This window comes from Armigeres subalbatus, chromosome 2 (assembly GCF_024139115.2).
Source record: "Armigeres subalbatus isolate Guangzhou_Male chromosome 2, GZ_Asu_2, whole genome shotgun sequence".
Taxonomy (NCBI): Eukaryota; Metazoa; Arthropoda; class Insecta; order Diptera; family Culicidae; genus Armigeres; species Armigeres subalbatus.
In genome coordinates this window covers 216030620-216043515 of record NC_085140.1, presented here as the reverse complement: position 1 = coordinate 216043515, position 12896 = coordinate 216030620, and the positions used below count along the sequence as shown (strand labels likewise).

The window sequence follows — 12896 nt, the reverse complement described above, 5'->3', positions numbered from 1 at the left end:
TAAAATTTTCATAATTTTATGTGTGCATAAGTCTACCATTGCACCCACCTGATTGGTATCCCATTTCTGGTAATTCCCGAAATTTTGTAGCGGAAACCTGTAACCGAATTGTGTTTGCTCCTTGGAATTTCCCTCCAGTAGACGAAGATGTCATTGTATGCGTTAATTTCGAATCCTCCGATGACCACCTCTGGAGGATTATCTGGCCTTCGGGGCAATGTGTTGAACAGACAGCTGGAATAGTTGGACCACATTTCCTCGGTATTTTCCGCTGTTGCCGTTTTCATTCTGATTCGAACGTCATAAGTTGTGTCCGCGAATTGTAAGTTCTCAATTGGGAGTGTGTAGTTGGTTAATGACTTGGCAATGTTGCTAATACTGATGGGTTTCCAAACAGAGTTGTCAAAGCTCGAAAGAATTTTTATTTGAAAAATAAAGTCGCGTTTAAAAGTTTGCAGCTTGTACGATATTGCCCAATGCAGTACAGCACTGTTAGATGTGATATTGGAGGCCTGGCATATCATAGGTGCTTCCGGTATGACATTGTCGTAATTATTGATAGTAAAATACTCAATATTGCGACCCAACGAATTATTCGATACTAGTACGAAATAATAGAACTCGTGTGACTGTCGGTATGATGAATCCAAATCGATCAAGCATGACCACGTATCAGATTTGCCTTCCAGTGGGCAATTGTAGTCTACAAATGATGTTCCCGGATCGAATTTAAAATTGAGCTTATAATCAGTAGGAATTGGATTTTGCTTCTGCGTGAATGAGCAGTTCATATTCTGCCAATTCTCCGAACGACATTTGAAATTAGTCACATTATAGGGTTTATATCCAACGTAGACACTTCGCATGCCTACACCTTTTGTATGGTTTAGCTTACAAATGCATTGGAACTTTCCTGCTGACGCATTGTGGACACTAAGTTGAATCGTAGTATCGTTAATGATCTAAAAAAGTATAACACAATTAACGATACCCCCAGTGTTTGTATTTCAGTGTACTACAAATTTCTGCTACACAATAACTTGACATACCTTCACATGTTCACGTTGCATATGCTCGTGCTGCACGAGTTTTTGCGTTGTTGCTGTATCATTCATGATATAGAACATCAAATCATTGCTCGAGAATTTTTCGGTATCTGGATCCGACCGGTTTAATGTGCAGCTTATGTCGTACGACTGGTTGACCAATCGGACAATAGGTTTCTCCGGCAGAACCCCTACAAAATATATTTATTTGAGAACATTAGAATGAATTAAAAAACAGAACGTGTTGTGAAGCTACTTAATTCACAACGATGAAAAATACAGTTTTGTACTTACATCCCAATCCGAATACCGAACAGATGCAGCAGTGCAAAGTTAAATGTAATAAAACTTGTCTCCGTAGCATAGTTTCTCTGAAAAGATTAAGAATTTTCTCATGTAATTATAGTAATGGAAATTTTTAATCAACTTATAGCCTATTCAGATTACGTGTTTTATGACATGATAATATATAAGTATAACATTCCCCAGAAAACCATACTCCAGAATGCCATTCCCAAAAAAAACGTTTCCCAGAATGAAACATTCCCCAGAATGCATCATATCCCAGAATTTGTTTCTTATATTTAAAAACCCAACTTAATTCACCGAGTGGCACGGCAAATGCTGGGTAAAGCGTACCATTGGTACTTCGCGAACCTGAAGGAATAAAATAGACCCCATCTCGCGGTCCTTAGCCTCTTACCCAGCAACTCCTATCCCTACCTCCCCGTGGTGCTGGCCGGGATACGAGCAACCTTAGGGAAGATCGGGTAACCAACCCCGGTGGGAGCTATGGTCGTATGCTGACAGGGAAGGGGGGGTTTGCTCCTCTCCGGAGGTGCAAATCTTACTGAGCGTCTGTTCTCCATGTCAGGATCAGCTTACAACAGCGTCTCTTCTCCATGTTAGGGGCGGCTGATCATCGTCCGAGTGCCAGCAAGGGACTCTAAGTGAAACTGTGCACCATGGTTCACCGGAAATTTAGGGGGTTTTAGAGGTAATCATACCATCTACCAGAGCTGCGGCAACACACACGAGCTGGGAAAACCTTTTTTGTGATGGGCGATATGCAAAGACGCGTGATGCGGGTGGTGGCCGATCAATGAAAGAATGTGCAGGTTGAGGATCAAAGGCCGGTTCTTCAACTTCAGCATAATCAAGGTCCATAGCCCACACTATGGATGCACTGATGATGATAAGGACGCATTCTACGCGCAGCTGGAACGTGAGTACGACAGCTGCCCAAGCCACGAAGTCAAAATCATCATAGGAGATTTCAACGCTCCGGTTGGCCAAGAGGAAGAGTTTAGACCGACTATTGGAAAGTTCAGCGCTCACCGGCTGACGAACGAAAACGGCCTACGACTAATTGATTTCGCCGACTCCAAGAATATAGCCATTCGCAGCACCTACTTCCAACACAGCCTCCCGACTCGGTACACCTGGAGATCACCACTGCAGACAGAATCACAAATCGACCGCGTTCTGATTGATGGACGGCACTTCTCCGACATTATCGACGTCAGGACATATCGTGGCGCTAACATCGACTCTGACCACTATCTGGTGATGGTTAAACTGCGCCTAAAACTATCCGTCATCAACAATGTTCGGTACCGACGACCGCCGCGGTACGACCTAGAGCGACTGAAGCAACCTGATGTCCCCACTTCATACGCGCATCATCTCGCCTTTTTCAGGAGAAGAAACGCCGCCTGGAAGAAGCGGAGTGCGAGGAAATGGAACAGCTGTGCCGTTCTCAAGAAACACGCAAGTTCTATCAGAAGTTCAACGCATCCCGCAAAGGCTTCGTGCCGCGAGCCGAAATGTGCCGGGATAAGGATGGGAGCATCTTGACGGACGAACGTGTGGTGATCGAAAGGTGGAAGCAGCACTACGAGGAACATCTGAATGGCGCTGAGAGTACAGGTAGTGAAAGTCAAGGCAGCGGAGGAGACGACTACGTCAGTTCAGCGGACGATGGAAGCCAACCAGCCCCCACCCTGAGGGAAGTTAAGGATGCCATCCAACAGCTAAAAACCAATAAAGCAGCTGGTAAGGATAGTATCAGAGCTGAGCTCATCAAGATGGGTCCGGAAAAGCTAGCCACTTGCCTGCACAAATTGATAGTCAGAATCTGGGAAACTGAACAGCTACCGGAGGAGTGGAAGGAAGGGGTTATATGCCCCATCTACAAGAAAGGCGACAAACTGGAGTGTGAGAACTTTCGAGCGATCACCATCCTTAATGTCGCCTACAAAGTGATATCCCAGATCATCTTCCGTCGTCTGTCACCATCAGTGAATGAGTTCGTGGGAAGTTATCAAGCCGACTTCGTTGACGGCCGCTTGACAACGGACCAGATCTTTACTGTACGGCAAATCCTTTAAAAATGCCGTGAATACCAGGTCCCAACGCACCATCTGTTCGTTGATTTCAAGGCGGCATACGACAGAGCTATGGAAAATTATGGACGAGAACAGCTTCCATGGGAAGTTTACCAGACTGATCAAAGCAACGGTGGATGGTGTGCAAAACTGTGTGAAGATTTCGGGCGAACACTCCAGTTCGTTCGAATCGCGCCGGGGACTAAGACAAGGTGATGGACTTTCGTGCCTGTTGTTCAACATTGCGCTAGAAGGTGTCATGCGGAGAGCCGGGTGTAACAGCCGGGGTACGATTTTCAACAGATCCAGTCAATTTATTTGTTTCGCGGATGACATGGACATTGTCGGCCGAACATTTGCAAAGGTGGCAGAACTGTACACCCGCCTGAAACGTGGAGCAACAAAAGTTGGACTGGTGGTGAATGCGTCAAAGACAAAGTACATGCTTGTGGGCGGAACCGACCGCGACAGGGCCCGCCTGGGAAGCAGTGTTACGATAGACGGGGATACCTTCGAGGTGGTCGAGGAATTCGTCTACCTCCTTGCTAACGGCTGATAACAATGTTAGTCGTGAAACACGAAGGCGCATCATCTGTAGAAGTCGGGCCTACTACGGGCTCCAGAAGAAACTGCGGTCAAAAAAGATTCGCCACCGCACCAAATGTGTCATGTACAAGACGCTAATAAGACCGGTTGTCCTCTACGGACATGAAACATGGACAATGCTCGAGGAGGACTTGCAAGCACTCGGAGTATTCGAGAGACGGGTGCACATAACCATCTTTGGCGGTGTGCAAGAAGACGGTGTGTGGCGGCGAAGAATGAACCACGAGCTCGCCCAACTCTACGGCGAACACAGTATCCAAAAAGTAGCTAAAGCCGGAAGGGTACGATGGGCAGGACATGTTGCAAGAATGCCGGACAGCAACCCTGCAAAGATGATGTTCGCTTCCGATCCGGCAGGTACGAGACGGCGTGGAGCGCAGCGAGCGAGATGGGCAGACCAGGTGCAAAACGACTTGGCTAGCGTGGGGCATATTCGAGGATGGAGAGATGCGGCCTCGAACCGTGTATTGTGGCGTCAAATTCAGTGTTATCTGTTTAGATATAGACTAAATAAATTAAATGAAATAATTCACCAATAATTCAATTTCTCGCATTTAGCCAAAAAATCAACCTTATATGGTAATTATGGTTCGATGTACCATTTTCTTCTTAACTTTTAAACGCAACCACAGAGAACAGATGTTTATCTTCATTCGCGTGCTTGTGTAAAAGTTTGTACTGGTCATTTTAAAGTATGTCGTTATGCCCCCGTTGCGCGGTGCTGATAAATATGGTTAAAATTTGCCGTGTTTTACTTTTTAGCGCTAGTGTTCATTCCTAATTGCTCCCAGGCTCGCTCCTAGGTGGCAGCACTACATTGTTTATGAAGTGTATGCCAATGCCATCACTTAGTCAATACGGGAAACCAATTTTGAGTTTATTTCCTGAGCTCAAAATTGAGTGAATTAAACCTCCAGTTGGGTAAATAAATTTGGGATTGAGATTAAAAGCAAACTGCTTCGACCCCATTTACTCAATTTTGGCTTCCCGTACGGATGTTCGAGGTTGGGTGGATTTTTTTCTTCCGTGCAGACAAGGAAACAGCTGGATATATTCAGATAGTTTCCCATTTAACAAAATTGCTATTTTTGAAGAAATATTACAATAACAATACATGACATTCTAGTTTTCAACTCTAAATTATTACAATTTATGGAAATAAGGCAAAGAAGTTGATTATTATTTTTCCTTTTATTATAAAACAAACTTTTTATAATAAATTTAGAAAATTAAAGAGTGCATGACTGTGTTAGCTCGCACACTTGTGAGAGCTGTTGTGTGGACCGTCTTACAGAAGGAGGTAGTGAAAAAAAGATTTATAGTTCGACCAATCTTAATGTTGAACAGACCTACGTAGGCTGGACACATTACCCGAATGTCGAAGAACATTCATCTATTTGGAAGATTTCGGATTACTACTGGCATTTTAATAATACTTGATTCAATTACTATTGAAAAGGAAAGCACTATACCCAAGTAACACCAAGCATTACAATATTGCACATATATCAATCATAAATCGGCATGCTAAATGCTAATTGCATTAGATCTGTTTTAACGATGTGTTGTTGCATTTATTTATCAACTGTCAGACAACGATACTCTAAATCAGCAATACGAATGCAGCGATGCATTACTGGTGCTTTATTTCAACATGCCAAAGCAATGAACCATTAATTCGGTCTTATAATTGCCCTTTTCCACTTTAAGTCAACTTTTAGGGCTGTGTTTTTTACAAGCATATATAGCTTCATGGTTACTTGGGTATATTTCTATTTTGCAGCTAGCATGTATGTATATGGGAAAAACCATACAATTTTAAAATAGGGCGTATTCAAAATTTCACCGATGAAAGATTTTAAAACACCCCGTATCCTTTTCCTGGTGCTCTAAGCTTTCTTTTCGTGAGAAAACCGCGGAGGTTCATGAAAGTGCGATAATATTCGCGTGTGGGGGCACCGTGCCCCATATTATACCCACATCAGACGGTGCTTTTGCTTCTTTTTTTGTTTGTAGCATCGGATTCACCATTTATTATTCGGGAATTTTTAAAATGAAGTTTGACAACATATGACTTGACATTGATCTTGATAAAACTGTGCGAATACTGGAATCAGTACTTAATGGTGATATTTTATCGGTAGAAGAATGAATGTACCTTATCATATAAAGTATTCAGTGTGGCGTAAGGTATGTAATTGAGCACTAGGATGAGAATAAAGAATGCGTGGAGTAATATTTAGTAGGCTAGGTGTACCAGTTGTGGCTATAGCACCAGTTGTCGCACTAGTGCTTTATATGCGAAATGACCAATAAAATCACTGCGAACCAAGTTCATATCGATAAAGCATATTCATATGACACGATAACACCTTTGATTTCCTCCAAAACAAGCAAAGCATAATTGTAAAAATTGATTTTGCTTAATTTTTAACGTTCTTTGCACCAGTTGTGGCACTAGTGGTCCCTATTTGGCCAGTCCCATAAGAAAACAATGGAATTTGCCAAATAAGGAACCAAAATTAAGAATAGTGCCACAACTGGTGCATGCGTTCCTATTATGGATTAATCAATTTTGAAGGTAATAACAAATTTTATTGTGTTTTTCACAGCTGTTCTAAGGAGCATGAAGTAAAACCTTTCGCTTGATATATAAAGTCCACCCACATGCCTTTTACTTATTTTTAAAAAAATAGTTGTTCTTAAGTATGGCGACAATTGGTACACCGACCCTATATGCTGGAGGTGGGTGAGGGTAAGATTTAGGAGCAATCGTTGCGATACAAAATGTAGAGTGCTTGATAGATCGTGTTGAAGTGCGCGTCGGTTTGTGAGATTTTTCCTTCGTCGCGAATTAATCCACGGAATAAATATAAGGTGATAAATCGTAAAGAGTGCAAGTGTATTCGTATTTTGTATTGGAGGCAGTACGGTCGCGCGGTTATAAAAAATATTTTATTCTGCTATGTGGGCGAGTAAATTGGAAAGTGAAACAATCAGTTCAGTGCAGAATTGTTCGTTTTGTATTGGACGTAGAACGATCGGAGATCGCGTCCAGACGTGTTTTCTTCAGTAAGCAGAACGATCGGCCGGTCATCGAAATTTTGTTCTGCTTTGTGCGTGTGTGTAAACTAATTAGAAAGTAAAAGTTTAAATCGCGTCTAGACATGTTTTCTTCAGTAAGCAGAACGATCGGTCGGTCATCATAGTTTTATTCTGCTTTATGCGGTAAGCAGAACAATCAGCCGATCACCGAAATTTTGTTCTGTTTGTGCGGCCTTTAAAAAAATAGTATTGTTTTCATCGATCAAACTACACGGCATACCGTTTACCAAAACGAACCCTGCCACACTCCCTACCCCATATATCCAACATCCCAGTGATCTCTCGTGGAAGTGCAGATGACTCGTCGGCTTCTATCAAAGCGAGTATCACGTCAACAATTTCCTACCTATTCCCTAATTGACCTGCATTCGGACACGGCCGGCGCTGGTATTGCTTATTTTTTGGGTCACCAGTTCTTACACATTGAAGATGATGTTAGTCCCAAACTTCATCTGTTGGTTCTCTGTGTAACTACAGCTGACCTGGCAATAACGGAGGAGCAACCGTGGGCGGTCAATCATGTTCATGCTCATGCTGTATGCCAATGCCATCACTTAGTGGAATTGAGTTTTTATGTCGGGCAGCCTGCGTTGGCGGTGCTGAGGTGCGATATAAATCTTTACACGCGTTTTAAAACGAAATTTCGTTCGAGCATCCATGTCTGTTCTCTGTGGCTTGTCTATTACGATACTTAGTATAGTTAAAAACAGGAAGTAAGCATGGGGCCTGCCACCACCACAAACAAGTGAGTTTCTTGTTGCTACTTTATTGAGATGTGTGTTGAAGTGTTTTTATTAGCTGTTCCCGAAAATATACATTTCATTTATTGCGTTTTATTTCGCCATAATAATTTTCATGCGATAACTATATTTCTGCACTGACAATAAGTATTTGTCAGAATTTGGGATAACACACTACTTTGTAGCCTATTCAGATTACGCCATATATGATAATACATATAATGATAAAGAGTAACACAATGCCATACATTCAAAACCAAACATTCATTTTTTTCTCATATTTTACACGATAAATTTTATAGGTAATAAATGGCGTAATCTGAATAAGCTAAATATTAGACTCAGAAAAATATTCTAATCTAATCTATCTAATCTCATACCTGCGCAGCCAATACTTGAAAGCATCCTGGAAAATGACGGTTTTCTAAATTCCGTCATTTTTCTTTTCATACGGCCAGGCCAACTACGCAGTATGTACCGCAGAGATGATTTCTAGATACTGAGCGACTTCAGAATTTGAAAAATCTGATACTTCGAAATTGCTGAATATCCTATCGTGCCGTAAACCAGAGAAAGCTCTGCCGTGCTTTTTATGCTTTTCTCGTCTACATATACAGGGTTGTTACGGAGACCTTGAAATATCCGACTAAAATCAAATCCGCGCCATTTCCGCGCGACATGAAATCCATTCCACGTCAACTCTACGCGACCCAGAACTAAATCCAAGCAAATCCACGTGAAATATCAATTTTTTACCACACTTTACTGAACGTATTCTCTTCAAGTTTTTTATAATGTTACTGATTTCAAGCTGCAACTTTACACATGTTTGTACCAAATCAAAAATTGGACTAGAAAAACCGTAGTTAGTAATACAATTCACCACTAGAAGTATTGAGGCTAAGTGTACAAGAAGTAAACAATCAAAGCTATTTCAATAAGCACCGCTTTGATGAGGTGAGATGATGGTTTTATGATGTTTTCCGTTATTTTCATTGGAAGAATGTTCAGGCAAGATTTGATCATAATTGATTATAGATAAACTTGGCAAATAATAAAGAATCTGCCGAAACCGCAATTTCTTCTGAAGTAATAAATTATGCAACTTTATTGTAATAATTGATCACGAAAAAAAAAAAATTCTGAGAAAATCATAATTTTAATTCTTACGGAAATTCCTGTGGAAACTGTGGAAAATATCGCCAAAAATACAGTATATATACAGTGTTTTTTTTCGGAAATAGCTTTTGAGAATCATTTTTTAATTTTTGAACGATTTTTCACATTGAAGTGTCTGCATCAAATCAAGGAATATTTTGTGTTTTCACTTGGCCGGGGTTTAGCCAAATCACCACCAAGTGTCAACCAAAATTTTTCCATTTTTCTGTTAAAGTTTTCGTTTGGCAGATTTTGTTGATCACAAATCGTACCGAATATCTCTTATAGCCTATTCAGATTGGGCTATTTATGACTTTGTTAAGTGAGAGGGTATCCAATTATTACGAGGTGTTCAGACTGCAGCAAGATAATATATCTTGACGTTTCCATGTTTCCTCATTTGCACGCTAATACAGGGTTGAATTCAAGGAGAGTTTTAAAATTTAATTTGCGAAATCAAGCATTTGTGTGGCGACAATCGAACATTTTTTCTGAACAAAGTTTCTACGAAAAAAATATTTAAAAAATATGAAAAGGATTTTTGAAGAATATTTGAAGCTCTCATTAAGGATTATGAGCGAAGCTACATTCATTAGTTGGGTGCGCTGTTCTTCGGGGAATCAGACTATTCCTCAATTTATTTTTAAGTTTAAAAGTATTTTGATTCTGTACTATGATCGAACGGAGATTTGATAGAAAATTTAGATACTTTTGAGAATTCTCACAAATAAATAAAAAAGGACGATTGGACCAATTTTCTAGAAATATTATCGAACTAAAATGTATTTCCACCAGTATCTCCATGTATGAAGGGCAACTCAGCAATTTAATTTTTTTTTTCAAAATGGAAACTGAACCATTGCGTTCTACTCGACAATCAATGATACAGCTTCTAACAAAATCGAATCGTGTGAATGTGATATAATTTAAACTGGATTTTGGATGAATTAATGCATTACCAATCCATGTTTTATTTAAGGTTATTCTACTTTATATATACATCCCATTCAAATCGTACAGTTGTCCCACGTGAAAAATGTTGAAATCCAAAGTATATTAAGCCATTCAAGGAGCAGAATTGAAACAATTTATGAAATCATGTTTATTCATCAAATATATTCGTTTTACAACCATTCCTACGTTTTAAATTGTCTTCCGCATTGGCCCTTGAACTTTGAAAATTTATTCGATTTGTTCTATTAAATCTAGGTTTAAGTTAAATCTTCTTCTTCTTCTTCTTATTGGCATTACATCCCCACACTGGGACAGAGCCGCCTCGCAGCTTAGTGTTCATTAAGGTGATTATACAATCAAGCCATGTGGTGAATTTCAAATTCACCACACGGTTTTCTACTCCTATTATCAAAAGTTCAAAACCAGCGTAATATTTTTTGTACAATGCTGAAATTAAAGTCGATTGCTTAGCATGAGTAATCAAACGATCTACAGATGTTGCGATCCCCATGGGTGTTGTTGTTCTCTCAATTCGTGCTCTTGAAAAATCACTAGAAAAAGCACGTGGTTTCCAAGATGGCCGATTTGTGGCTTTGTTGTATAACCACCTTAAGCACTTCCACAGTTATTAACTGCGAGGTTTCTAAGCCTAGCTAAGCTAAGTTTACCATTTTTGCATTCGTATATCATGAGGCTAACACGATGATACTTTTATGCCCAGGGAAGTCGAGACAATTTCCAATCTGAAAATTGTCTAGACCGGCACCGGGAATCAAACCCAACCACCCTCAGCATGGTCTTGCTTTGTAGCCGCGCGTCTTACCGCAGGTTTAAGTTAAATACTTCATGTTAATTCTAGAGAGCATCTGTTTTTTAAACAATTCATGTTGAATAAGTAAAGAATAAATAATTATCATCATTATTTTTCATCATATAAAATGCTTTCCACAAAACCATCACAATCCGAGTTATTCTTCAGCGCTCAGAAGATTTCCATCTAACATGCATTCGACCCTGCTGCGACAGAAAGAGCATGACTGTCAACTACGAAACGAAATGAAAACAGAGAGAATTTTCTCTCTGGCAAAGAGAGCGTGACGCTTGTCAGTTTTGTTTTGTCGAATTTCTCGCTGCATTCCAGTTAGAACGAAAGCTCTCTCGTAATAATTGTTCGTAATAAATTCTTCATGACTCTTTTAGCGGGTATCTTTTGACAGCGCAAAATGTATGGAATATTACGTAAATAATGACATCATAAAGCGTATTTACCCTGAAACGCCAATTATTATGTTATTAATGGCGTAATCTGAATAGGCTATTAACCCCTTAACTTGAGATATCATTTAATAAAATGAAATGATTTCCATTTCCCATTTACGAGCAAAATATCACAAGTCAGTCAAATAGCCGCTAAATGTGGTTTGGCAGAACCCCAACAATTTGTTTTGTAAATCCTTATTCATTCTATATGAATACAATGAAAGGAACATACAGAATTCCAACTCTGAAAGAATGACAAAAAACTTCCGAAAAACCATATGATACATATATCATGCTATGTGGTTCATCGTAAAAGGAATAATCAATCAGAACTGAAAAATATCTGGAAATTACGAAGAAATTGGCAAGATGAAAATGGGTGATCATGTGCATCAATAGACATGTTGTGTATGCGTCATATTTCAGAATGGATTAAAAATGACAAGTGGCGCCATCTTCTCATGACATTTGTTTAAGGAATATTCAATAGTGTAATATGGGGCACACACTTGCGGTATTCGTACCATGGTACAAGGCGACAAGAAAATAATTTCAAGGGTAGATGAAGACAATAATTGGTATGGCATTCATTTCAAAAATGTTGTACCATGGTACGAATACCACAAGTGTCCCCCCATATAATGCATGCCATTTAATAACGGCATGAACATTTTCGAAAAATTATATAAGTAATAGACATCAAACGTAAGTTTTGTTCTCAACAACATTTGTTAATGAAAATAAACTCCATCTAGATAGACATTAAACTAATTCTCAAATAGAAGTTCTTAGATCTCTTACTAAATTTTTGCCTAAAACTAAATCCGCGCGAAGCCCTAAAATCGTTATGTAAATCCGCGCCAAATCCGCGAAAACCGCAAAATCCGCGTAGTCGTAACAACCCTGCATATACTATTGTTTATCCGGAACAAAGTTAGAACGCTTTTTATACTGAAGTTGGATTTTTCTCCAGATACAGGCAACTTTCCCAACTTCGGAAGTAGTGCGGTGAATTCGCCTAAAGATGCGCTAAACAACGCATCAATTAGTTTGACAAATAAATCTTCGGAAGAAAGTTCGGTTCGGAAGTCCTGACTTCCGAATTCTATGTTGGTGCTACGCCGACAATAAATATACGTAAATACGTAAATATTCTATAATATAATGATCACTCCAAAACCGAAATTTTTAATAGAAGGTTTTGAGACTCATAGTGTCAAACACCAATCGACTCAGCGCGACGAATTGAGGTGATGTCTGTTATACGTGTTTGTACGTGTGTATGTATACAAAATTTTGTAGACACACTGTTTAGAATTTAGCATTGGCCGAACAGGTTTCATTCGACGGGGAATCCTGTTCTATTGTTTGCTATTTAAAATTGGCCAGATCAGATGAGCTCAGATTTTATGGCCAAAATACTATTCCTAATGCATAAAACACGCTAAAAACACTCAATCATATTTTTTTGGTATCTACCGCTAGATGGAATAATCAGGGATTTTTTACTAATATTTTTCAGAATTTTTAAAGTAAGCTACAGTGGGGCAAGTGGATAAAAGAAATCGTATAGTTCGGGTTTTTTAAGTCATAAAAGTTAAACACATATGGGTCATTCCATATGAAGTGACCGAGAAAAA

The 12896-nt window shown here is 39.6% G+C and overlaps 1 protein-coding gene across 1 annotated transcript in view; it reads right to left on the bottom strand.

The window, feature by feature from the left end:
• Positions 1-12896, bottom strand: part of LOC134211641 (cytokine receptor-like) — a 39434-nt gene that overhangs the window by 17830 nt on the left and 8708 nt on the right. The window contains exons 3-5 of the mRNA XM_062688724.1: positions 1341-1417; positions 1050-1237; positions 49-962 (exon numbers count right to left, since the gene is read on the bottom strand). Coding sequence (XP_062544708.1) covers positions 49-962; positions 1050-1237; positions 1341-1410 — 1172 coding nt within the window. The 5' untranslated portion in view covers positions 1411-1417. The remainder of the gene's footprint in view (positions 1-48; positions 963-1049; positions 1238-1340; positions 1418-12896) is intronic.